This window comes from Heterodontus francisci, chromosome 25 (genome assembly GCF_036365525.1).
Source record: "Heterodontus francisci isolate sHetFra1 chromosome 25, sHetFra1.hap1, whole genome shotgun sequence".
NCBI classification, from domain to species: Eukaryota; Metazoa; Chordata; class Chondrichthyes; order Heterodontiformes; family Heterodontidae; genus Heterodontus; species Heterodontus francisci.
The window spans coordinates 74,462,820-74,487,978 of record NC_090395.1 but is presented as its reverse complement, the minus strand read 5'-3'; the positions used below and the strand labels follow the sequence as shown (position 1 = coordinate 74,487,978).

The following is a 25,159-nucleotide window of genomic DNA, read 5'->3' as shown; positions in this document are numbered from 1 at the left end:
ACACTAGTCGGTAATTTTAAGTTTGGCTAATAGTGAAAACCAAGTGATATTGAATTGGCCGCCCACTCTACTGTCGATAGCCTGTCAATTACATTCGATAGAAGGGAAACTCGAGCGGGCTAATGTAATTAACGGCCAATTGGACATCAGCCATCTGACACCATTGCCATAGTTAAATTCACTGCGAATGGCAAACTGTGGTTCTTTGCATCTGCACATGGAAAGAACTTTTACCAACGCAACACTGCTCTACCAATTTGAAGTATTTTGATTGTTCTCTGATGCTTTTCTGGATAGTGGGGGGAAGGAATTTTTACATTTGGGGCTCTTGTCCCTAGAAAAGAGAAGCCCGAGGGGTGACCTGAAAGAGGTCTTTAATGGTTTGATAGGGTAAACGTAGAAATAATAGGGGGAGTTTTATGCTCTCCCCCGCAGCAGGTTTGGAGTTGGGTAGGATGCCCCGTCACCTTCCTGCCTCCACCACAATTAAGTCCAGGGTGGAAAGGCCTGTGAACCCCTTCCTGCCCCACTGCCAATTGAGGCCCTTAACTGGACAATTAGTGCACAGGAAGCACGGCATGAAAAACTGTGCAGGTTGCTTCCTAGCTCCGGTGACTGGGGACGGGGGTGCGGTCCCTCGTTAAAACACACTCAGTGCCTGAACAAGGGACCCTGGGGGGAGTCCACAGAGAACCACCTCCCTTCCCTTGCTAATGAACCCCCTACACGCCTCTCCCCCATGACTCCCACCCTGCGAGCCCCCTCCAGCCCTGACTTACCTGTGGCCTGGGTCCAGCGACGCTCCTGGGCCTCGGGTAGTTGATCCACCAGTGGTGGCGCTGCTCAGTGGAAGAGCTGCTAGCCTCTGATTGGCCAGCAGCTCTCTGAGGGTGGGACTTCCTGTGACGGGGTCTTTCATTCCGGGGAAGGCCCGCCGCTGTCCAGTTAAGTGTCTAATTGGCACTAGGTTTGCCAGGCCTTCCTCGGAAGAGGCATCATGGCGTTCTCGGTGTCACTTTTTCCAGATGTCGAGACCACTCTCACCAGCATAAAATCCCAGCTGATGTGTATACGAGACTAAAACTAGGGGCCATAAATATGAGATAATCACTAATAAATCCAGTAGGGATTTCAGGAGAAACCTCTTTACCCGCAGAGTGGTGAGAATGTGGAACTCACTACCATGGGGTGTGGTTGAGATGAAAAGTGCAGATGCATTTAAGAGGAAGCTAGATAAACACATGAGGAAGAAAAATACAGAAGGTTATGTTAGGGTAAGATGAAGTCATAGGGAGCAGAAATACTGGCATAGACCAGTAATGCCAAATGGCTTGTTTCTGTGCTGTAAATTCTACACAATGCTACCTGACCTTTGGAAATAACTGGAGGTAGTCGGCACCTCATTGCTGGAAAGAAATAGTGAGATAAAGAAAAGGAAATGATGCTAATCTGCAGAGGTGCAAGAACTCAAGTGAAGAGGATGCAAGATTAGCGATGGGAAAGACTTACAAACAGGAGATGGAAAGCGTACAGATCAAGTTCATTTGAGTCAGGGAAAATAGTCGTGCAACAAAGGCTGGAGCTCCATGAATAAATAGGGAGATTAAATCAAGCTTGAAACTAATAAAAAGAAGCAATTAGCACTTGTAGACAGCAGACAACAGACGAGAAGAATCAGTACAAATAGAAAGAATAAAAGAAATAGAAACAAAGAAAAAAATGAAAGAAAACTATCAAGAAACGCAACAGATAACTGAAAGCCTTCTGATAGGCACATTCATCTAAAGAAGACAGAGGTAGTACCTGTGAGAGATGAAGGACGTAAAGTTATGGTGGAAGGCGAGGGAATGGCTGTGCTGTCCCATGAAACTATACACTGCTGTCTCTCAAAATGAAAAGTTTAGTTTAATCCTGAGTTGGGATTGGATGGTTCACAGGAAGATCCAAATGGGCTTCTATTATCTTACGTTAAGACAGATGACATTAGGGGAGTCAGGGCCAAAGATACAGGTGCTGGCAGGAGCCAAAAAGGATGGGAAGAGGAAACTGCTTAATTCAGGGCTTAAGCCTATACAAGTAACAACTAGGGTGTCATTAACTAAGGGCCATAAATGTAAGATAGTCAATAATAAATCTAAAAAGGAATTCTTTACCCAGAGAGTGGGGAGAATGTGGAACGCACAGGAAGTAGTTGAGCATAAATACATTTAAGAGGAAACTAGATAAACACATGAGGAGCAAGGTGGGATGAGGCTCGAGTGGAGGAGAGATATCAGAATCGACCGGTTGGGCTGAATGGCCTGTTTCTGAGCAGGAACCTAAAAGGATGGGCAGAGAAAACCTTGCTTAATTCAGGGCTTTAAGGCTGCACAAGTAGCAACTGGAGGACAAATATATAAGATAGTCACTCATACATCCAATTAGAAATTCAGGAGTAACGTCTTTACCCAGAGTGGCTGTAATGAGGAACTCATGGTGTGCTTGAGGCGAATAACATAGACATTTCTGAAGGGAAGCTAGATAAGTACATGAGAGAGAAAGAAATAGAAAGATATGTTGATAGGGTGTGATGAAGTAGAATGGGAAGAGGCTCCTGTAAAATATAAACACCGTCATGGAGCAGTTGGGCCTATTTCTGTGCAGTAGATTCTATATAATTCGATATAATTAAATTTTTTCTTTAGTTTTCACAGAGGAAGTGGGTTTTGGGTTGGCAGAACAGTTGCAATTCTGGTTCTCTGGCCCTTTGGCTAAATTTTACTTGCCACAGGAGCTTAGAAATTTATAGCCGAACTTTCTTTTTATTACCCGCTCTGTAAGACAGAAGAGTAGAATGGTTAGCAAAGGTCATGCTACAGAGCAAGGGGGCAAAAGAGTTTACTCAAACTTAGACTAGACAGATCACCAGATTCTGAAAGCTTATGCTTGAAGAAGGGAGGAAAGAACAGCTAAGGAAGACAGGGATAACCTGGAAAGTTGAATGCCAGTTAGATTTACTTCAGTTGTTAGAAATCAACTAGGGCTGAATTGCCAGTCCTTCACTCAGTTTGGGAAGGATGTGACAGCAGTGAGAAAGGTGCATTGTAGATTCACTAAGATGTTATCGGGTATGAGCGAGTTACAGATATGAAGAAAGACTTGAGAAATTAAAGCTTTTTTCCATTAGATACTAAGATGGTTGAGTGAGCTGAAAAAAGGTCTTTGAGATTATGAAGGTTTGTGATGGAGGGGATGGTGATAAATTGTTTCCGCTGGTGAATGAGGGTGTAACAATGGGCACAAATTGAAGATAATCACAAAATGAAAGTTCGACAAAGTTCTTCATACAGAGAGTAGTTAGAATTCAGAAAGCATTGTCAAAGTCAAATCAGAGTCCATAAGTTTTTTGAAAATGAAGTTAGATAATTGAAAAAGACAACTATTCAATGGGATAGGGAGAGAGCAGGAAATTGGGACTAGACTAGGTGGGATATTAAAGGATATCGGGAGTGAGCAGGAGAGTGGGTGTAGGCTGTTTGGGCTATTAGCATAATAGAAATTTACAGCACAGAAGGAGGCCATTCAGTCCATGTGTCTGTGCTGGCCAAAAAGCAGCTATCCATCCTGATCCCATTTTCTAGATTTTGTTCCGTAACCTTGTAGGTTACAGCATTTCAGCTTCATATTCAAGTTTTGTTTCAATGTGATGAAGACTTCTGCTTCTACAACTCTTTTAGCCAGTGAGTTCCAGACCCCCAACACTCTCTGGTGTAAACGATTCTCCTCAAACCACCTCCTCCTCCCCCCCCCCCCACCCCCATCGCCCCCCCCCCCCCCCATAACCCACCTCTAATCCTCCAACAATTAATTTAAATCTATGTCCCCTGGTGATTGAATTCTCTGCTAAGGGAAATAGATCCTCCCTATCCACTCTATCTAAGCCCCTCATAACTTTATACACCTCAAATAAATTTCCCCTAAGCCTCTGTGTTCCAAAGCCTATCCAATATTTCCTCATAACTAAAATTCCCCAGTCTTGGCAACATCCTCGTATATCTTCACGCGAGTCGAAGAGACTTAGCAGTTGGCAGGAAAAAAGACAGAGGCGCAAGGGGAGAGCCAACTGTGTAACAGCCCCGACAAACAAATTTCTCTGCAGCACCTGTGGAAGAGCCTGTCACTCAAGAATTGGCCTTTATAGCCACTCCAGGCGCTGCTTCACAAATCACTGACCACCTCCAGGCACTTATCCATTGTCTCTCGAGATAAGGAGGCCAAAGAAGACTCTCTCTAGTGTGATCACATCCTTCCTGTAATGTATTGACCAGAACTGTATACAATACTTTAGCTGCGGCCTAACTAGTGTTTTATACAGTTCTAGCATAAGCTCCCTGCTCTTGTCACTAGGATTGAATTGCCAGGCTTCACTCGGTTTGAGTAGCCGATTATAGGAGGGATGTGAAAGCAATGAGAAAGGTGCAATGTAGATTCACTTATATTCTATGCGTCAGCTAATGAAAGAAAGTATCCATTATGCCTTCTTAACCACCTCATGTATCTCCTGCTGCCTTCAGAGATCTGTGAACATCAACATCAAGGTCCCTCTGTTCCTCTACACTTCTCATTATCCTATTGTTTCTAGTTTATTAAAGGATATGGAGACTAAGCAGGAGAATGGGACTCGGCTGGGTGGGATATTACACGTTAAGGAGAATGAGCAAGCGAATAGGATTAGATTGAGTGGGATATTTATCGCTCATCCCTATTTACCCTTGAGAGAGTGATGGTCGAGCCGCCTTCTTGAACACAGTTGAGTGGCTTGCTAGTTCATTTCAGAGAGCAGTTAAGAGTCAACCACATTGGTGTGGGTCTGGACTCGCCTATAGGCCAGACCAGTTAAGGACAGGAGGTTTCCTCCCCTAAAGGAATTAAACATAGAAACATAGAAAATAGGAGCAGGAGTAGGCCATTTGGCCCTTCTGACCTGCTCCGCCATTCAAAAAAGATCATGGCTGATTGTCTAATTCAGTTCCCTGTTCCCACTTTCTCCCCATATCCCTTGATCCCTTTGGCATTAAGAAATATATCTATTCCCTTCTTGAATATATTTAATGACTTGGCCTCCACTGCCTTCTGCGGTAGAGAATTCCACAGGTTCACCACCCTCTGAGTGAAGAAATTTCTCCTCATCTCGGTTCTAAATGGCATATCCCGTATCCTGAGACTATGAACCCAGGTTCTGGACTCCCCAGCCATCGGAAACATCCTCCCTGCATCTAGCCTATCTAGTCCTGTTAGAATTTTATAGGTTTCTATGAGATCCCCTCTCATTCTTCTAAACTCCAGTGAATATAGGCCTAGTCGACCTAATCTCTCCTCATACGTCAATCCTGCCATCCCCGGAATCAGCCTAGTAAATCTTTTTTGCTCTCCCTCCATGGCAAGAACATCCTTCCTCAGATAAGGAGACCAAAACTGCGCTCAATACTCCAGATGTGGTCTCACCAAGGCCCTGTATATCTGCAGTAAGACATCCTTGCTCCTGTACTCAAATACTGTTGCAATGAAGGCCAAAATACCATTCACCTTCCTAACTGCTTGCTGCACCTGAATGCTTGCTTTCAGCGACTGGTGTACAAGGACACCCAGGTCTCGTTGCACCCGCCCCCCCCTTTCCCAGTCGATCACCATTCAGATAATCTGCCTTTCTGTTTTTTCTACGAAAGTGGATAACCTCACATTTATCCACGTTATACTGCATCTGCCATGCATTTGCCCACTCACCCAACTTGTTCAAATCACATTGGAGCCTCTTTGCATCCTCCTCACAGCTCACTTTCCACCCCCACCCCCCCAGCTTTGTGTCGTCTGCAAATTTGGAAATGTTGCATTTAGTTCCCTCACCCAAGTCATTAATATATATTGTGAATAACTGGGGTCCAAGTACTGATCCCTGCGGTACCTCACTAGTCACTGCCTGCCACCTGGAAAAAGACCCGTTTATTCCCACTCTCTGTTTCCTGTCTGTCAACCAATTCTCAATCCATGCCAGTATATTACCCCCAATCCCATGTGTTTTAATTTTGCACACTAACCTCTTACGTGGGACCTTATCAAAAGCCTTCTGAAAATCCAAATACACCACATCCACTGGTTCTCCCTTATCTATTCTACTAATTACATCCTCAAAAAACTCGAGCAGATTTGTTAAGCATGATTTCCCTTTCGTAAACCCATGCTGACTTTGTCCAATCCCGTTTATGCTTTCTAGGGTGTTCTGCTATCACATCCTTTATAACAGACTCTAGCATTTCCCCACTACTGATGTAAGGCTCACTGGTCTGTAGTTCCCTGTTTTTTCTCTCCCTCTTTTTTAAAATAGTGGGGTTACATTTGCCACCCTCCAATCTGTAGGAATTGCTCCCAGAGTCTATAGAATTATGGAAGATGACCACCAATGCATCCACTATTTCCAGGGCCACTTCCTTTAGTACTCTAGGATGTAGATTATCAGGCCCTGGGGATTTGTCAGCCTTTAACCCCATTAATTTCCCTATCACTATTTTACGAATAATGATTTCCTTCAGTTCCTCCCTCTCATTAGACCCTTGGTTCCCTAATATTTCTGGAAGGTTATTTGTGTCCTCCTTTGTGAAGACAGAACCAAAGTATGTGTTTAATTGTTCTGTCATTTCTTTGTTCCCCATTATAATTTCCCCTGTTTCTGACTGTAAGGGACCTACATTTGTCTTCACTAATCTTTTTCTCTTCACATATTTATAGAAGCTTTTACAGTCAGTTTTTATGTTCCCTGCAAGTTTACTCTCATACTCTATTTCCCCCCGCTTAATCAACCTCTTTGTCCTGCTTTGCTGAATTCTAAACTGCTCCCAATCCTCAGACTTGCTGCTTTTTAGAGGCGATGAAGAGTGAGCAGGAGAGCTGGTTAGACTAGCTGATTCATGTGAAAAATATCACCACAAATGAGATGGGCTGATTGGCTTGTTTCTGTGTTGTAACATTCTAGGATTCTGACTGTAGAATTGGAGATCCACATGTATCCCCAGTTGTCCTGTACCATGCTGCAATGTGAAAGATTTGCTCAAGGGGGAACTTTGTAGATGAACAGGGTTTTGTAAACAAGGGAGACAATTTCTAAAGGAAATTTTGCTATAGCAAATTTATGTTGCAACAGTTTGTAAATCTAACTTTGCGCCGTTCTGCACAAACTCCTGCAGAGATTGAAAAGGCAGTCAATAAAAACCAAGAATGACAAACTCTACCCAACGGGTCACGCCGAGAAGCAAGAGAATGTCAAGAAGAATCGTTACAAAGACATTTTGCCATGTAAGTCAAGATTTTCCATTTCAAATCTCCCAATCCTCTTCAGAATCCACTTGTCCTCGTCCTGCTGGATTCTAAAGAACTTTTCAGTTTTTAACTTCTGCTCAGTTTTTCTTGTCTTGGAACCGTTACTGAGACTCTTGACTGGATTGTACAGAAAGACAAGCTGCTAATTCACTGGATTTAAAGGTCATAATTGGATGTCTAGTGATAGTAGATGGGCTAAGTTTGAAGCATTTACTGCTTGAAGCTAAATATTTCTAATAGCTTTAATTAGATCTAGGAATTTGTGAAAGTTTAAGGGTTTAATAATGTTTCAGTTATGGGGACTTTATCCTGTGCAGGATGTTACTGAATTATTTTTCTCAGCATTTTGACAGGGTCAGATGGAGAGTTAAAATGTTAAAAAATCCGAAAAACGACCTCATCTGGCTTGAAACCCGCATACCTCCAGTTTTAATGGAGGCGGGATAAGGGACGAAGGGCAAAATCTGCTCCCAGGATGTGGAACGGTCGTTGAAGCCATTTAGTGAGGCAGTGTATGTTCATTTTACAAGGTTTCTATTTTTAACCCATGCTGGATTGGCTTCCCAGGTCTCGGGAAAGCTGACAGGGAAAAGGAGTTGGAAGGGTCAGATCCATCAGGGAAGTGAATTTACAGCACTGCTTGTGGGCTAGGAGGAGCAAGTGTTTTCTCCAAATCCTACACACTAACCTGTAACCCACCTCCACCTCAATGGTCTCCAACAACAACATCTTATATTTATATAGCGCCTTTAATGTAATAAAATGTTCCTCCAAAAACATCCGCCTCCCTGACCACCGACACCGCCCCCCCCGATCACCAACTCCCCCGATCATCAACCTCTCCGATCACCAAACCCCACCCCCCCCATCACCAAACCCCACCCCCCCCCGATCATCAACCTCTCCGATCACCAAACCCACCCCCCCCCGATCATCAATCTCTCCTGATCACCGATCCCTCCCAATCACTGACCCCCCCCCCTTCCCCACTGATCACAGACTCTCCAATCACCAGCTCTCTCACCCCGAACCCCAATCTTCCTCCCAGTTCTCCAAGCTCCCTCCGATCTCTCCGCAACCGCCTGTGAACTTCAGGTCCACACTATCACCCCCCACCCCCACCCCAACGACATCTAGCTCCAACATCCAGCAGCCAGTAAACCTACCTGCTCCTAATCTGCTGTCCTTCTGCCACAGGATTATCCCATTCGACAAGCAGCCAAACTCAGGCTGGCTTGCAGGCGGGGAGTCTGCTTAAAAAAGAATGTACAGCGTGGAGTTAAAACTCAGGGAAAGCCAGAGAAATGCTGCCCCCTTGACTAAACCTCACATGAAAAAATGTTGGGAACTTTTCTGGATTTGAATTGAATCTGTTGGGGTTTTGGTTCCTGGAGCTTGTTAACTTCATTTCTGTGATATTTGCTCTCGGCTCCAAAGTAGAGTTGCCCTCATCCTGAATTCTATTCTGTGGCAAAAAAAGTCTGAAGATAACACATAAGTGAATATATATTTGTAGTTACAAGCCTTTCATCCTCAAATAATAGACTTTAGAAATCATTGGTTCGATCACAGTTAGAATATTGGGTACAGTTCTGGTCACTGCAGTACATAAAGAATATTGCAGTGATTGAAAGGATGCAGAAGAGAGAGACCAGTACAACTGAGTGACTGGATTATGAGGAGCGATTATGTAAATTGGACATGTTCTCACAGGAAAAGAGACGGTTGAGAGGCGATATAATTGCTATTTTTAGGATTCTAAAGGGACTAGATAATATCGGCCATGACAAGCTGTTTTGCCTTGTCCAGAACAATAGAAAGAGAGGACACTGTTCTTGAAGGGGGTGAAATTCTAAAGTAATCTGTGGAAGAGATAGTTCAGTGAGCGAGTAGTCAATCCATGGATCAGGCTCCCTAGGGATACAGTGGAAGCCGTTAGTGTTAATTCATTCAAATACAAATTAGAGAGATTTCTTTCAGTAAATAACATTTTGTGATCCAATATTAAGGAACTTGAGACATGACGTGCTGAGTGGAGCATGCTCGGGAGGAACAGGTGAGTTTGGATCTATGGTTCCCAAAGCTCTCCATGATTGGGCTTTTCCTCACCTCCTGTCCGGGTCTCTTGGAGACTCATTGATTGAGATTGAAGTCAACAACTTCAACGTCGTAGTATCATGTGACTACCAGGACAGTAGACGGTCAATTCAAATACAGTGCAGCAGAGACTCAGCTCTGTTACAATCAGTTCACCAGACTCCAAATGAGAACGTATTGTGAGCTACTTGTTCCAGCATCATTTCTACCTCCTGAGACCCTCCCAGAGATGACCCTGCCCCATTACAAAGGCCTAATGCTGTTCGGTAATCTACTTCATGCAACCCTGAGTATGTAGTCATTTGTTCATTGATTTTGAATTTCTGAAATTGCCAAGCTGATGGAAACTACAGCGGGCTCTGGGTTAAATAAGTAGCTTAGCTCCTCTTAGCTTGATGGGCAGAACGAGGAAATGGAAAATGTGTGCTGGGTTTTATATCATTTGCATTCTGTTTTTCAGTTGATCACAGCCGGGTGCAGCTGTCAATGATTATTTCCGACAGCGATTCTGATTATATCAATGCGAGTTTTATCAAGGTATGCACTTTCTAAATGGAAACTATACCAAAAAATAGCCAATGCATTTCAGTTGAAACTATCAGCACTGGGAGGAGGGGAAAGGTGTTTGTCACTAACAGGTGAAAGTAGTAGAGACTGGAGAAACTGGGGCTGTTCTCCTTTCAGCAGAGAAAATTAACAGGAGATTTGACTGAGGTGTTCAAAATTATGAATTGCCTTGATAGAATAAATAAGGAGACTGAAGGGTCGGTAACCAGAGAACACAGATTTAAGGTAATTGCCAACAAACCAGTGGTAATATGAAGACACGATATCTTCCTCAGTCAGTTGTTCCAGAGAATGATCTGCTGAAAGAGTGTGGAAGAAAATGCAATAGTAATTTTCAAAAGAAAGTTGGATAAATGCTCGAAGGGAAAACATTTACAGGGCTATGGAGAAAAAGCAGGGGAATGGGACTAATTGGACTGCCCCCTCCCCCCCCCCAAAGAGCTGGCACAGGCACGATGGGCCAAATGGCCTCATTCTGTACTGCATGATTCCCTACTTTTTTGATTAGCAACAAAATGGGAGCATTAGTGCAATAATTAGAAGGAAACAATGCAATCTTTAAAGGAGAGAGTCATAGTGTATCATATGAAAGCTATCATATCTGATAATGCAGAACCCTCTCAGTATTACATTGAGGAAACAGATGAAATTGGAAACTTGGCTGTAGACAGGGCAGGATTGGCTGTTAAATATTGGGCTTTAATGTATTTCGGAATGATAGGGTGTGAATGGGGTAATCGTTAATCAGAAATAACATAATGGGTGAAGCAAGAAAGGATATAGAAACAGAGTCCATATGAAATGAGATAAAGGACAGGAAAGGATCAGTTACATTATTATGGACACACTGCAGATCACCAAATAGTGGAAAGAAAGTGGAGGGAGGATGATGTAGATAAATATAAGAAATGAGGAAAAATCGTAGAATCGTAACCACAGGAGGTGAATGGGGAGAAGAGGATAGAGGTATTACATTGTGTATAAAACTGCTTTCTGACCTAATATGTAAGAAACCAAGATAAGAGAAGTAAGTGTGGGGGGATCATCTAGGAAATGGTGATCACAATATAACAATGTTTAAGAAAAGGGTTGCAAGATAAGGATAGTACAAGATCAAAGCAATAGGCTGGAAAATAAGCCAACTATACAGGAATGAGGATGGAGCTAAGGAAGACAAACTGGAGAAAAGCATTGAGAAATAAAGAGGTAAAACAGTATGCAATCATGAAAGGAGAGAGTCTGGTGTATCATATGAAAGCTATTATATCTGATAATGCAGAACCCTCTCAGTATTACATTGAGGACTTGGTGCAGTGCCAAGTACAACTCTAGATTACCTGCTGAAGTCCTGGAAAGGGGCTGAAACTCTCAACCTTCTACTCCAAAGAGAGAGTGGCACTGGTTGAGCCAAGCTGATGCTGAACTCACCACTTTAGGACTGGAACAAACCTGAGAATAGATCGCTACATCTCAAACTATATATTTTGCAAAATATGTGCTTTGTTTTGATATTATATTCTGTGACTTGTGGCTCATTTGATAGAACATATTTTGCTATGATCAGATCAAAATGGGTGACATTTATAAATGGTTTTCTCTCCAAGGGAGTGTATGGACCAAGAGCCTATGTAGCCACACAGGGTCCTCTGCCCCATACAGTAACGGACTTCTGGAGGATGCTGTGGGAGTATAACGTCCTAGTAAGTTTCTCATTTCTTCAATGTAATACTTGAAAGCCAAACTGCCTGAAATGTGTGGACTTCAGGTAAATGACTAAAGAGTATCGTAATTCGCAACAAAAGCAAAATACTGCAGATGCTAGAAATCTGAAATAAAAAGAGAAAATGCTGGAAACTCTCAGCAGTTCAGGCATATCTGTGTAGCGAGAAACATCGTTATTGGGCAGGATTTTCCCTGTGGGCTTCGGAACCCCATCACAATGGTCAAATGGAGGTCAGAAGACCACACTGTGTGGGAAATAGTCACCATGAGGTTATTGTCCTTGAATTAGGCAATTAGTGGCCAGAAGGCGGGCTCGCTGTCCAATTAAGGATGGTAGGTGGGCTTTCGAAGCTGAAGAGCCAATAGGAGGCCCTCCAGCACTGAAGAAGCAGCAGGCTTCTCTCTCCAACTTTTTAAACTGTTTAATAAGAATTCCCCTCAGTAGCTGGGCCACCGTTGTGGAGGGGGAGCATCTCCACAGAGCAGCCTTTGGCTGCAGCTGAAGCCAGGCAGGCAGGGGACAGGGGGCCTCGAAGCCTACCTGCACTGACCCCCCTCCCCAGTTGTCCTGACACTAGGCCTTTTAAGGGCTTTAATTGGCCACCCAACTGCAAGTGGGGAAAATGGCCTAGGGCCAAGATGGTGCCAGCAACCCGAATGCCGGCCAGCTGTGTGAAATTCCACGCCCGCCTACCTCGGTGCTGTCCCCCATCGAGACCTAATAACTCAGCCCAATGTTTCATCAGAGCTGGGAATGGTTAGAGATGTAAGAGGTTTTAGGTAAGTGCGAGTAATTGGTTTGTAATTAGTAATTTTTTTATTTTAATTCTCTGGCAAGGCCAGCTTTTATTGCCCTTGCCTAGTTGCCCTAATTTGATACAACTGTTTTGGTTACTGGACACAGACTGAAGGTTTTGGGCAAGTGATGCATGGGGGGGGGATGTGAGGAAGAACTTTTTACACCGCGGGTGGTAATGAGCTGGAACTCGCTGCCCACAAGGGTGGTGGAAGGGGAGGCAATCATTGACTTCCAAAGGAAATTGGATGACAACTTGCAGGGCTATGGGTATGGAGTAGGAGAATGGGACTGACTGCTCCCCACCTTTAAACTTGTGTTTTAAAATCACCTAATAGCTAGGATATTTTAAAACTGGGTTATCCAACATATGGCCCATGCGCCAGAATCCGGCCTGCCAATCCTCTATGACTGACAGTGGGCTCTCTGGATGGTGATTGGTGGTTTGCGGTGCAGGCACGCTGGGATTGGCCACCCCTGCTGTTTTCACGCAGTTCAGGGAGGGAGTGGAATGGCTGCTGTGGGGGAGAGGGAGAGTGGGACCGAGGGGAGAGCAGGGTGTGGGCCAGAACACAGCCAGATGCATGGTACTGAGGGAACATGCTGAGAGTCAGGCTGCCCTTTAAACAAGCACCAGCCTGGGGAGCAGAGAGAGAGAGAGGGGGGGAGAGAGATACAAAAAGGAGAGAGAGACAGAGAGAGAGAGGGGGGAGCAAGAAAGAGAGGAGGGAGAGAGATGGACCATAGAGAGGGGAGAGAGAGAGGGAGTGGGATGGACACAGAGGGGAGAGAGAGAGAAATGGACACAGAGAGGGATGGGCACAGGGGAGAGAGAGAGAAATGGACACAGAGGAGACAGATGGACAGAGAGGGGAGTGAGATGGACACAGATAGGGGAGAGAGAGGGAGAGAAACCTGGGAGAGATGGACAATGAGAGGGGAGTGAGATGGGGACAGAGGGGAGAGAGAGAGGGAGAAGGATGGATGCTGGGGGGGGAGAGAGAGAGAGAGAGGAGGGAGATGGACACAGAGGGGAGACAGAGGGAGAGGGATGGACACAGAGAGGGAGAGGGGAGAGAAAGAGATCAAGATCACTCCTGGCAGATGGGCATCTATCTGAATTCTCTGCATCCCTATGTCAAGTGTACAGGCAGACATTGACTACTTGTGTAAACAAAAACAATGCCAGTTATCTCACCAAATGGGGAGAAATGCACTTTAAATCAGTTTGTGTTGTGATGTCATTAGGATGGCTACACACTTGATATACAGATTAATTGCCTCCACGTCTATGCCTGAGTCAATAATTTTGTCAAATATCTGTGGTGCAACATATTGCTGCCAATCCCTGCTCTGACTCTATGATTCTATGGAACATTTTAGAGAGTAGTTAAGGGTCAACCATATTGGTGTGGTTCTGGAGTCTTCAATATTTCCTTCCCTGAAGGGCATTAGTCAACCAGTGGGTTTTTATGACATTCTGACAGCTTCATGGTCACATTTACAGATACCACCTCTTTATTTCCAGATTTAAAAAAAAATGAATCCAAATTCTCCAACTGCTCTGGTAGGATTTGAATTCATGTTGTTGGATTATTAATTAAGCAGCAGTCCAAAGAAAAGAACTGAAGAACTATGGGGAAAGAGCAGGGGAGTGGGACTAATTGGATAGCTCATTCAATGAGCTTGCACAGGCACGATGGGCTGAATGGCCTCTTCCTGTGCTGTATAATTCTATAATTCTAGCATAAACAACTCACTACTGTACCTCCACAGGACTGAGTCTATGTGAGGATTCACTGAGCCTTTTATTTAAAGTTCTGAACAGATCACAAAGCCAGGAATCTGTGCAAACTTCATAAAATCGGATCCCACACTTGCTGTGATGTCTGTGGGATATTTTTGTTGTGTTGCTGTGAAATAGGGCCGTGATTAGCAACAGCAAATGAAGGAATTCTGCTGCTTTCTGATTACATCCATGTTTCTGGAAGTCTTGAAAGATGAGTCTGAAATGGGGTTTTTGTCCAGATTCACTGTTGAGAAATAAACCTAAATGCAAAATCCCCAGTCAGTGCGTTGTCAAATTGGTATAAAAATGATACAAGTTATTGTACAGTTTGTTAAAATGGAGATGGCAGGAAATTAAAGGGAAATTCTTATCTGGTATATTTTTGTAACACAGTTTACTGCTTATTGCATGGGCTGTATGATCAGATTATGATATTTACTGAACTACAAATAGAATTGTTTTTGTTAAAAGGGCAATAAAGTTTTTGAAAACTTCAAGGCCTGAAACTGTCGGAAAACCTCTTCGCAAAAATGATGGCAGCCAATTCCACAGCTTCTCTATTCTCCAGCTCATGCATCTTCCACATTCTGTGTTCCTGGTTTTGAAGTTTTAAACAAAGCTATAAATACAAATAATCATTTAACCCTTTGCTGACTCCTGGTAGTGTAGTGGATACATCACTAGACTACTAATCCGGAGAACATGAGTTCATAATCCTATCGTGGCAGTTTCAGAATTTGAATTACCTTTAGAAAATCTGGAAATATAAAGAGTTGGCATCAGGAAAAGTAATCATAAAGCTGTCAGATAGTCCTATAAACCCATCTGGGTAATGTCCTTCATGGAAGGAAACCTGTCGTCCTCACCTTGTCTGGGCCTGTATATGACTCCAGACCCAAACCAACATGGTTAACTCCTAACTACCCTCTGAAAGAAGAAGGCTCTGCAGATTGTCTGCAGGCAGAGCTCAGTCTGAGCATCTCTATTGCGTAAAGCACTTAAGATATTTTGTCTATTGTGAAAATTATATATATATATGCTTTTTGAAGGGGGAGTAAGCTTGGGCAATAAATACCAGCCTTTGCTAGCAACACCAAAATGAGTAAAATGAACAGAATGATTTCCCTTTTACATTTTATGCTTTATTCTATCCTTTCTATTTGTGCAGAAGAATCTTCAGAGTGAAAGGTATATTGTCAGCATTACTGGCAATCTGTAAGTGGGTAATTTCATGAGACTTCATTGCTAGTGCAGAGCCTTGCTAGCGGTGGACATGAGTTACAGAATCAGGCTGAACCTCCAATCCACACTCGTGTCTGCCAAGGCTGAAGGCTAACAGTAGCCTCTTGTGAAACTATCCCTCCAGTGTTCATGATAAAACCCAAAGTCAAGAGAGGATAACGTGGTGCAGTCGGAGAGACACTGTGTCTTTGCTTCTAGGACCTATATTCAAATCCAGCCTTAACAATGAGATGAGTTTCCTCTGTCTGTAGGGATGAGGATCTGCCCAGTTTTGGACAACAGTTTTCTTCTCCAAGATCCTTGAACAAGTTATTGCCCTCAACTTCTCACCCCGCTCTCCCACTACGTTCTTGTTCCAAAACCTTCAGCCTCCTCTTGACCTGTTCAGAGAAACCAGCAATAGCTTGTGTGACTGCATCAACAGCACACAATACCTCCTAGTTTTTCCCAACCTCTCTAGAGCTTTCAACATGGTCACTCTTTCCATCCTCCCACTCAGAGACTTCAGCACGAAATCCAGCCTGACCCTCCAGTCCAGTACTGAGGGAGTGCTGTACTGCCGGAGGTGCCATCTTTCAGATGAGACATTAAACTGATACCCCCATCGAGCATCTCCGGTGCATGTAAAAGAACCCATGGCATGATTTCAAGGAAGATCAGGGGAGTTCTCCCCGGTATCCTGGCCAACATTTATCCCGCAATCAACATCACTCAAGCAGATTATCTGGTCATTATCTCATTGCTGTTTGTGGGATCTTGCTGTGCACAAATTGGTTGCCATGTTTTCTACATTACAACAATGACTACACTTCAACAGTACTTCATTGGCTGTAAAGTGCTTTGGGACATGCTGAGGTCATGAAAGGTGCTATGTAAATGCAGTTCTTTCTTTCCTTCCTTTATGCACTGTCCCATTGACAGTCTACTTGTGTGGCATGTCCCAATTAAGGCTCGCTTCCTATCTGCCCCAACAATGTCAATACATTTCCTCCAATAGTTTCTTCACACAGTTATCCTATCCTATTTCTCCATTGCACCTCGGTGACAGCATCCATGGCATGGGATCCGTTTTTTTATTCTTTCACAGGATGTGAGCATCACTGGCTAGGGCAGCATTTATTGCCCATCCCTAATTGCTCTTGAGAAGGTGGTGGTGAGCTGCCTTCTTGAGCCGCTGCAGTCCATGTGGGGTAGGTACACCCACAGTGCTGTTAGGAAGGGAGTTCCAGGATTTCGACCCAGTGACAGTGAAGGAACGGTGATATATTTCCAAGTCAGGATGGTGTGTGACTTGGAGGGCAACTTGCAAGTGGTGGTGTTCCCATGCATCTGATGCCCTTGTCCTTCTAGATGGTTAAGTTTGCAGGTCTGGGAGATGCTGTCAAAGGAGTCTTGGGGCGTTGCTGCAGTGCATCTTGTAGATGGTACTCACTGCTGCCAGTTTGCGTTGGTGGTGAGGGAGTGAATGTTGACGGTGGTGCAAGGGGTGACAATCAAGCGGCTGCTGGATGGTGTCGAGCTTCTTGAGTGTTGTTGGAGCTGCACCCATCCAGGCAAGTGGAGAGTATTCCATCACACTCCTGACTTGTGTGGTGGAAGTTTCCATAAGGACACCAATAACACCCGACTTGAACTCTCTGGCACCAACCTCAACACCATGACTGCCATTCTCCAAATCATTGGAGTTCAGTCAAAATTTTCTCCAGCTCAAAACCGACATGTTTGGAGCCATAGGAACAGGAAGAGGCCATTCAACCCCTCCAACCTGTTCCACCATTCAGTTAGATCATGGCTGATCCAACTCAAATTCCAACAGAGACTTGACAATCCCTAATCTCATGCCAGTTCTGGACTGCACACGCATTCTTTGCACCTTGGGTGCATTTGTTTCCAGTGGCTGGAATTTTTAACCCCTGGACTGATAGTTACTTAATTAGATAAAAATGTAAACTTATCTCAAGGTTTGATCAGGCTGAAGCCACTAGGGTGGGACTTTCATGTCCTATTCAATTCTAAGCTTTGCATGGAAAGCTGCATGCTTTCCATCCCCAAGATCACCTACTTTGATCTCGAATAACACTGTCTTCCTGTGGTCTTACCTTATTCCCAGTGCCACTAAAGCCCTTGTCCATACCTTGTTATCTCCAGATTGATTTCTCCAACACTGCTCTTGATCAAACCATAAGCAAACTCTGACTCATTGAGGATTTTACATCTTGTATACTAGCCCATTACTAAATCCTACTTACTTCGTCACCCTAGTCTCACTAACCTCTATTTGCTGCCCAGCTCCCACTGCACCAATTTCAACTCCTCACCCACTCATTCAAATCCTCTCCTCCCTCAAAAACCTTCTCCAGACATTTGCCCTCATTCCCCTTCTGCTCTTCTGACTTTGATGTACTGCACATTCCCCCTCTCCCTCTCCCCCCTCCTTTCCACCCCCAATGTCTTCAGCCACAATGACCTCACATTTAGCAAAACGCTCTTCCCAAACCCCTTCCCTTAATTGTCAAATCTCTCCACAAGTTTAGAACCTTCTCAAACCAACGATTCCCAAAATGTATCTCCCAACTGCCCAGTGGCCTCCTCTTATAGATATTTTATCCCTTAAAAGATGTTATATAAAGTTCTTTCTTCATGTTAGCGCAAGTTATTGAGGTAGTTATTCCATGTCTGGAGGTCGGATCAATATTAGAAACTGTCTCTCTGACTTGTTTGTTTTTCCCTCACTCTGCAAGGTGGTAGTCATGGCCTGCCGTGAATTTGAGATGGGACGGGTAAGTTGTTATTTGTCCTCCTCCAATCTATTCTTTCAGTCTTTTGAAGAATTTAAAAAACAAATGATTATTATTCAAGGAAGTTGTGCTAAACCTTTTATAAATCACTGGTTAGTCCTCGGCTGGAGTTTTGTGTCCAATTCTGGTCATTATACTTTGGGAAGGAAGTCAAGGGTGAGGAGGAGATTTACTAGAATGGTGCCAGTGCCAGTGACTTGGAGAGACTGGAGAATCTGGGATGTTGTCCTTTGAGCAGAGAAGGTTAAAGGGTTGATAGAGTAGATGGGGATAAACTATTTCCACTGGTAGGAGGGTCGGTAACCAATGGACACAGATTTAAAAGTCAGGGCGGAAATGAGGAGAATTTATTTTACTTAGTGAGTTATTATGATCTGGAATGTGCTGCCGAAAGGCTGGTGAAAGCACATTCAATAGTAACTTTTAAAAGGGAACTGGATAAATAATTGAAAGGGAAAAAAATTGAAGGGCTTTGAGAAGGAGCAGGTGAGTGGGACTAATTGGATAGCCCTTACAAGTAGCCGGCACTGACGTGATGGGCCGAATAGCCTCCTTCTGTGCTGTACCATTTTATAATTTATGTCTGTCTTTATTTTTTAGAAAAAGTGTGAGCGATACTGGGCAAACATAGGAGAGGATCCATATCATAATGGGCCATTCTGTATTACTTGTGTGAGTATTTTAACCATAGGTGAATTCTCTTATCTCTGTGTATAACTCAGCTCTCTGACTTTGCTCTCTATTTATAATATTCATCCTGTCAAATTCGTTTTTGCTTACAGTTACTATAAGCAGCTAGGAAGGCAAATGGTGTGTTGGTCTTATTGCAAGGGGTGGGGGGGCGATTGGAGTATAAGAGTAAGGAAGCTTTGCTGCAGTTTTATAAGGATTTGGTGAGACCAGACCTGGAGTGCTGACTGCAGTCTGGGCTCCTTACCTAAGGAAAGATATACTTGACTTACTGAGGGTGCATGCAACAAAGCTTCCGGGATTGACACCTGGGATGAGAGAGTTGTCCTATGAGCAGAGATTGACTAGACTGGGCCTATACTTCCTGGATAAAAGCAAAATACTGCGGATGCTGGAAATCTGAAACAAAAACAAGAAATGCTGGATTCACTCAGCAGGTCTGGCAGCATCTGTGGAAAGAGAAGCAGAGTTAACGTTTCGGGTCAGTGACCCTTCTTCGGAGTTTAGAAGAATGAGAGGTGATCTTATTGAAATGTATAAATTCTGAGAGGACTTGCTGACGGGCTGTTTCCCCTGGCCGGAGATTCTAGAACTAGGGGTGATAATCTCAGGATAAGGGGTTGGCCATTGAGAACAGAGATGAGGAGAAATTTCTGCACTCAGAGTGTTATGAATCTTCCCTATCCCAGAAGACTGTGGATGCTTAGTTGTTGAGTGGATTCAAGAGTGAGATTGCTAGATTTTTGGACAATAAAGGAATTAAGGGATATGGGGATAGAGCAGGATAGTGGAACTGAAGTAGAAGATCAGCAGAAGATGGTATTGAGTGACAGAGCAGGCTCGAGTGGCTGTATGGCTTCCCACTGCTCCTATTTCTTATGTTCTTAATCTGTAATCATTTGGCTTTCTAAAAGAACTTGGAACTTCAATTCTCTTTTATCTGTTTATAGAAAAGTAATGAAAACTTCCATCATATTTCAGACATTAACATTTCAAAGCCTCAAAAGTATATTAAAAAAACAAAGAAAGCCAGTCATTTCATGCTGAGCTTCATAATTACTAATAGTGTTACCAACTCTGATTGGATGTATTCCTGGAGGTTGCATCCCATGTTAGAATTTTAGAATGTCCGAACTTTAAAAAGGGAGTTGGATATATATCTGAAAATGAAAAACTTGCAGGGCTATCGGGACTATTTGATAGCTCTTTCAAAGAACCAGCACAGACATGATGAGCTGATTGTCCTCTTTCTATGCTCTAAGATTCTATAATTGTAATACTCCCATAACTAACTCGAGCCTGGGAATTTCCTGGTCTGTGTCAGTCAACTACCGACTGGATAAACTCAGTGTGCCATCAAAAGAGGTCTGTTGCACAGTTTTGATATATCCACTCACTGGCATGCAGGACCACACTGGAGCTAAGTGTCCTCAATTCGCCATTGAGTTTCAAAGGAGTTGGGGAGAGTGTGGGAGTGTCCCTTTGTGTAGCTGGATGTTGGTTTGTGAAATTCATCCTGATCTTGCTTCCCAATCAGTTCACGTTGAAAGAAAGTGTCATGGCCCCACGGCCCTGTCAGAAAGCAAGCTGACCTGGTCTCCTTCACTTTGTTATGGTTCACTCAACTTAGAATCTGTCTCTCATTCTCCAGGAAGAAGAGAAGGTCAAACCAGAATATATCATCAGAACATTGAAAGTTCTGTACCAAACTGTAAGTAATGTGATTAAAAGATTTGCAGCTAATTGTTATCATGATGAACAGACACGGTAATCACAGTGAATCCTACATTATTAATCCTTAAACTTCTTGGGGCAAGCATTTTTCTTCCATTTTTCAACACATGTATGGAACATTGATGCAGTCACTAATATCACAATGAGAAATATACTGATATCTATTACAATACAATCAACAACAGTAAAACACTAAAGTACAACTCTACAGAAAGATATAAAACAAGGAATACCTCCTCCCTCTGCTTTGTTCTTTCTCATACTTTCTCTCCTCTTTTTCTATCCATTTTCAATCTTTTCATTTCTTGTTCTCTCTCTCAATCTGAATTCTCTCTCTTGCACCTTGATTTTGATCTTCCCGCCCATTTCCCTCTTGCCCCAAACTCTTTCTCTAACCCGTCTCGATCTTCTCTCCGCTCACCCTGTCTCTTCTCACCTTGCATGGTCATCTTCTTCTCTTGTGTCTAGGGAAGATTCGGGAAAAGTGACTCCTCTTCTTCCCTTTTCCCATGCGCCTAGCCAAGCTTTTCCAGTACAGATACAACACTGGCATCTACCCGACAATGTGGAAAATTGCCCAGGTATTTCCTGTACACAAAAAGCAAGACAAATCCAACCCGGGCAATTACTGCCTCATCAGTCTACTCTCGAATATCAGCAAAGTCACGGAAGGTGTCATTGACAGTGCAGCATTACTCAGCAATAACCTGCTCACTGATGCTCAGTTTGGGTTCCGCCAGGGCCACTCAGCTCCTGACCTCATCACAGCCATGGTCCAAACATAGACAAAAAAGCTGAACTCAAGAATTGAGGTGAGAGTGACTGCCCTTGACATCAAGGTAGCATTTCACCGAGTGTGGCATCAAGGAGCCCCAGCAAAACTGGAGTCAATGGGAATCAGGGGGAATATCTCCAATGGTTGGAGTCAGACCTAGCACAAAGGAAGATGGTTGTGGTTGTTGGAGATCAATCATCTGAGCTCCAGGACATCACTGCAGGAGTTCCTCAGACTAGTGTCCTAGGCCCAACCATCTTCAGCTGCTTCATCAATGATCTTCCCTCCATCATAAGGTCAGAAGTAGGGATGTTCGCTGATGATTGCACAATGTTCAGCACCATTCGCGACTCCTCAGACACTGAAGCAGCCTGTGTCCATATATGCAGCAAGACCCGGACAACATTCAGGCTTGGGGTGATGAGTGGAAAGTTGTACCACACAAGTGCCAGGCAATGACCATCACAAACAAGAGAGAATCTAAACATTTCCCCTTGACATTCAATGGAATTACCATCGTTGAATTCCCGCACTGTCAGTATCCTGGGGGTTACTATTGACAGAAATTGAATGAGACCAGCCATATAAGTACTGTGGCTACAAGAGCAGGTCAGAGGCTGGGAACTCACCTCCTGACTCCCCAATGCCTTCCACCATCTGCAAGGCACAAGTCAGGAGTGTGATGGAATACTCTCCACTTGCCTGGATGGGTGCAGCTCCAACAAAGCTCAAGAAGCCCGACACCATCCAGGACAAAGCAGCCTGCTTGATTGGCATCCCATCAACCACCTTCAGCAATCATTCTCTCCACCACCAACGCACAGTGGCAGCAGTGTGTACCATCTGCAAGATGCACTGCAGAAACTCACCAGGGCTCCTTCGACAGCACCTTCCAAACCCGCAACCTCTACCAACTAGAAGGAAAAGGGCAGCAAATGCATGGGAACACCACCACCTGCAAGTTCCCCTCCAAGTCACACACCATCCTGACTTGGAACTATATCGCCATTCCTTCACTGTTGCTGGGTCAAGATCCTGGAACTCCCTTCCTAACAGCACTGTGGGTGTACCCACACCATATGGAATGCAGCGGTTCAAAAAGGCGGCTCACCACCACCTTCTCAAGGCAATTAGGGATGGGCAATAAATGCTGGCCTAGCCAGCGACGCCCACATCCCATGAAAGAATAAAAATAATGTCACAATGATTTTCCTCCCCTTCTGTGCCTTTAGAAATGGAGCATCCTCCCTGGAAAACCCAGTTATCTCTGTTTGGAATAGTGTAGAGAGTTGTTCATGGTGAGGTGATGAACGTAGTTCTTCTACTTATCTGTAGAAGATATCTTAAAGAATGATGGTTCCTGAGTAATCTGCGTCTAGCGGGTATGATACAGTCCATGTGAAATGAATGGTGGTTGCACAATGGATATGTGGTAAGGAGAATATGAAGGATGTTTCAGTTGAAGAATGAAGATCTCAAAAGATGGGGCCTTGTAGAGAGTGCAGAAGAGATTTATGAGAATGGTACGCGGGATGAGGGACTTCATGTGGAGAGACTGGCGAGGCTGGTATTCTCCTTAGAGTAGAGAAAAAGTGTTCAAAGTCACAAAGGGGTTGATAGGATAAATAAGGAGAAACTGTTTCCAGTGGTAGATGGGTCAGTAAACTGAGAGCACAAATTTAAAGTGATTAGCAAAAGAACTAGTGGTGACATAGATTCATAGGATCATAGAATGGCTACAGAAGGAGGCCATTCAGCCCATCATTTCCATGTCAGCTCTCTGCAAGAGCAACTCAGTTAGTCCCACTCCCCTGCCTTTTCCCTGTAGCCTTGAAATGTTTTTACTTCAGATAATTATCTAATTCTCTTTTGAAAGCCACAGTTGAATCTGCCTCCTTCACACTCTCAGGCAGTGCATTCCAAATCCTAACCACTGGTTCCATAAAAAAGGTTTTTCCTCATGTCACCATCGATTCTTTTGCCAATCATCTTAAATCGGTGTCCTCTGGTTCTCAACCTTTCCGCCAATGGGAACAGCTTCTCCGTATCTACTCTGTCCAGATCCCTCGTGATTTTTAACACCTCTATCAGATCTCCTCTTCATCTTTTCTCCTGCCATGAGGCAGCATTTGTTTTCCACAGTGAGTTGTTGTGATCTGGAACGCACTGCCTGAAAGGGCGGTGAAAGCAAATTCAACAGTAAATTTCAAAAGGGAATTGGATAAAGACTTGAAGAATTTACGGGGCTATGGGAAAAGAGCAGGGCAGTGGGACTAATTGTATAGCTCTACCAAAGAGCTAGCATAGGCATGATAGGCTGAATGACCTCCTTCTGTGCTATACCATTCTATGATTATACATTTTACATCAGCTTCTTCCACAAGCCACAGGATACTGCAGTAACATTTCAATCTTCCATCTGGGACAGGGACAAAAGACTCCCATTAGAATGAACCCAGACAACCACACGTCATTCTGTGCTGGCTGTGCTCAGGAATAATACGATTTAGCAAAAGTGTGATGAGGTGCTCCAATTGGTAACCTACCAGACATTCCCCGACCTTTGGAGAACCCGGGCAGCAGCAGTAAACTTCAAATTGGGTCCCCAATTGCGCTGTGGGACTCGATTTAAGTATGCTAATTAGACGTCATGCTTCTCCCCAGTGAGACACTCGGACAATAAAAATGGCAGTGGGTGTGTATGTGAGGGGTTGGGGTCACGTTCCGTGTAATTCACTTTTAACTCCACTCCCATGTGAAACTCTCTCTCCTGTCATGGTAAGGAGGGGTTATTTTCAAGGCCATGATCTCTGGGTTTCTCATCTACCACCAGAACCACTAGTTTGTGTACCAGAAGTCTAATAACTTTACACAGTACACTAACTGAAGTATGCTAGCAAAGTGTCTTTGTTACTGGGCTAGTAATCTAGAAGCCCAGACTAATGATCCAGAGACAGGGGTTTGAATCCCACCATAGCAGCTGCAGATGTTAAATTCAATAACTTAAATAAGTTTGTTTTTTTAATAAACTAGTATCAGTAATGGTGACCACACAATTACTGGTTTGTCATTAAAACCCATCTGGTTCACTGATGTCCTTTCAGGAAGGCAATAGAAACATAGAAAGATTTATGGCACAGAAGGAGACCATTCGGCCCATCGTGTCTGTGCTGGCAGAAAAAGAGCTACCCAGTCTAATCCCACCTTCCAGCTCTTGGTCCGTAGCCCTTTGGGTGACAGAACCTCAAGTGTATATCCAAGTATTTTTTTTAAATGTGATGCGGGTTTCTGTCTCGACAGGCAGTGAGTTCCAGATTCCCAACACCCTCTGGGAGAAAAAAATTAATCCTCAACTCTCCTTTAATCCTTCCACCAATTACTTTAAATCTATTACTTTAAATCTCTTCAGACTACTAGAAAAGATTGGATGCCCACCAAAGCTACTAAGTATCATCACCTCATTCCATGACAATATGAAAGGCACAATTCAACATGGCGGCTCCTCATCAGACCCCTTTCCTATGTTCTCGCACCCACACTTTTTGGGATTTTCTTCTCCCTGCTGCTTTCACATGCGTTCAAGTCCTCGGAAGAAGGAA

The 25,159-nt window shown here is 43.8% G+C and overlaps 1 protein-coding gene across 3 annotated transcripts in view; it reads left to right on the top strand.

The window, feature by feature from the left end:
- LOC137383996 (tyrosine-protein phosphatase non-receptor type 22-like) overlaps positions 1-25,159 on the top strand; it is a 104,858-nt gene that overhangs the window by 20,472 nt on the left and 59,227 nt on the right. For all 3 annotated transcript variants that reach the window (XM_068057518.1, XM_068057519.1, XM_068057521.1), the window contains exons 2-7: positions 7,218-7,326; positions 9,908-9,984; positions 11,619-11,714; positions 18,305-18,343; positions 18,962-19,033; positions 20,703-20,762. In XM_068057518.1, the coding sequence (XP_067913619.1) occupies positions 7,218-7,326; positions 9,908-9,984; positions 11,619-11,714; positions 18,305-18,343; positions 18,962-19,033; positions 20,703-20,762 (453 nt within the window). The remainder of the gene's footprint in view (positions 1-7,217; positions 7,327-9,907; positions 9,985-11,618; positions 11,715-18,304; positions 18,344-18,961; positions 19,034-20,702; positions 20,763-25,159) is intronic.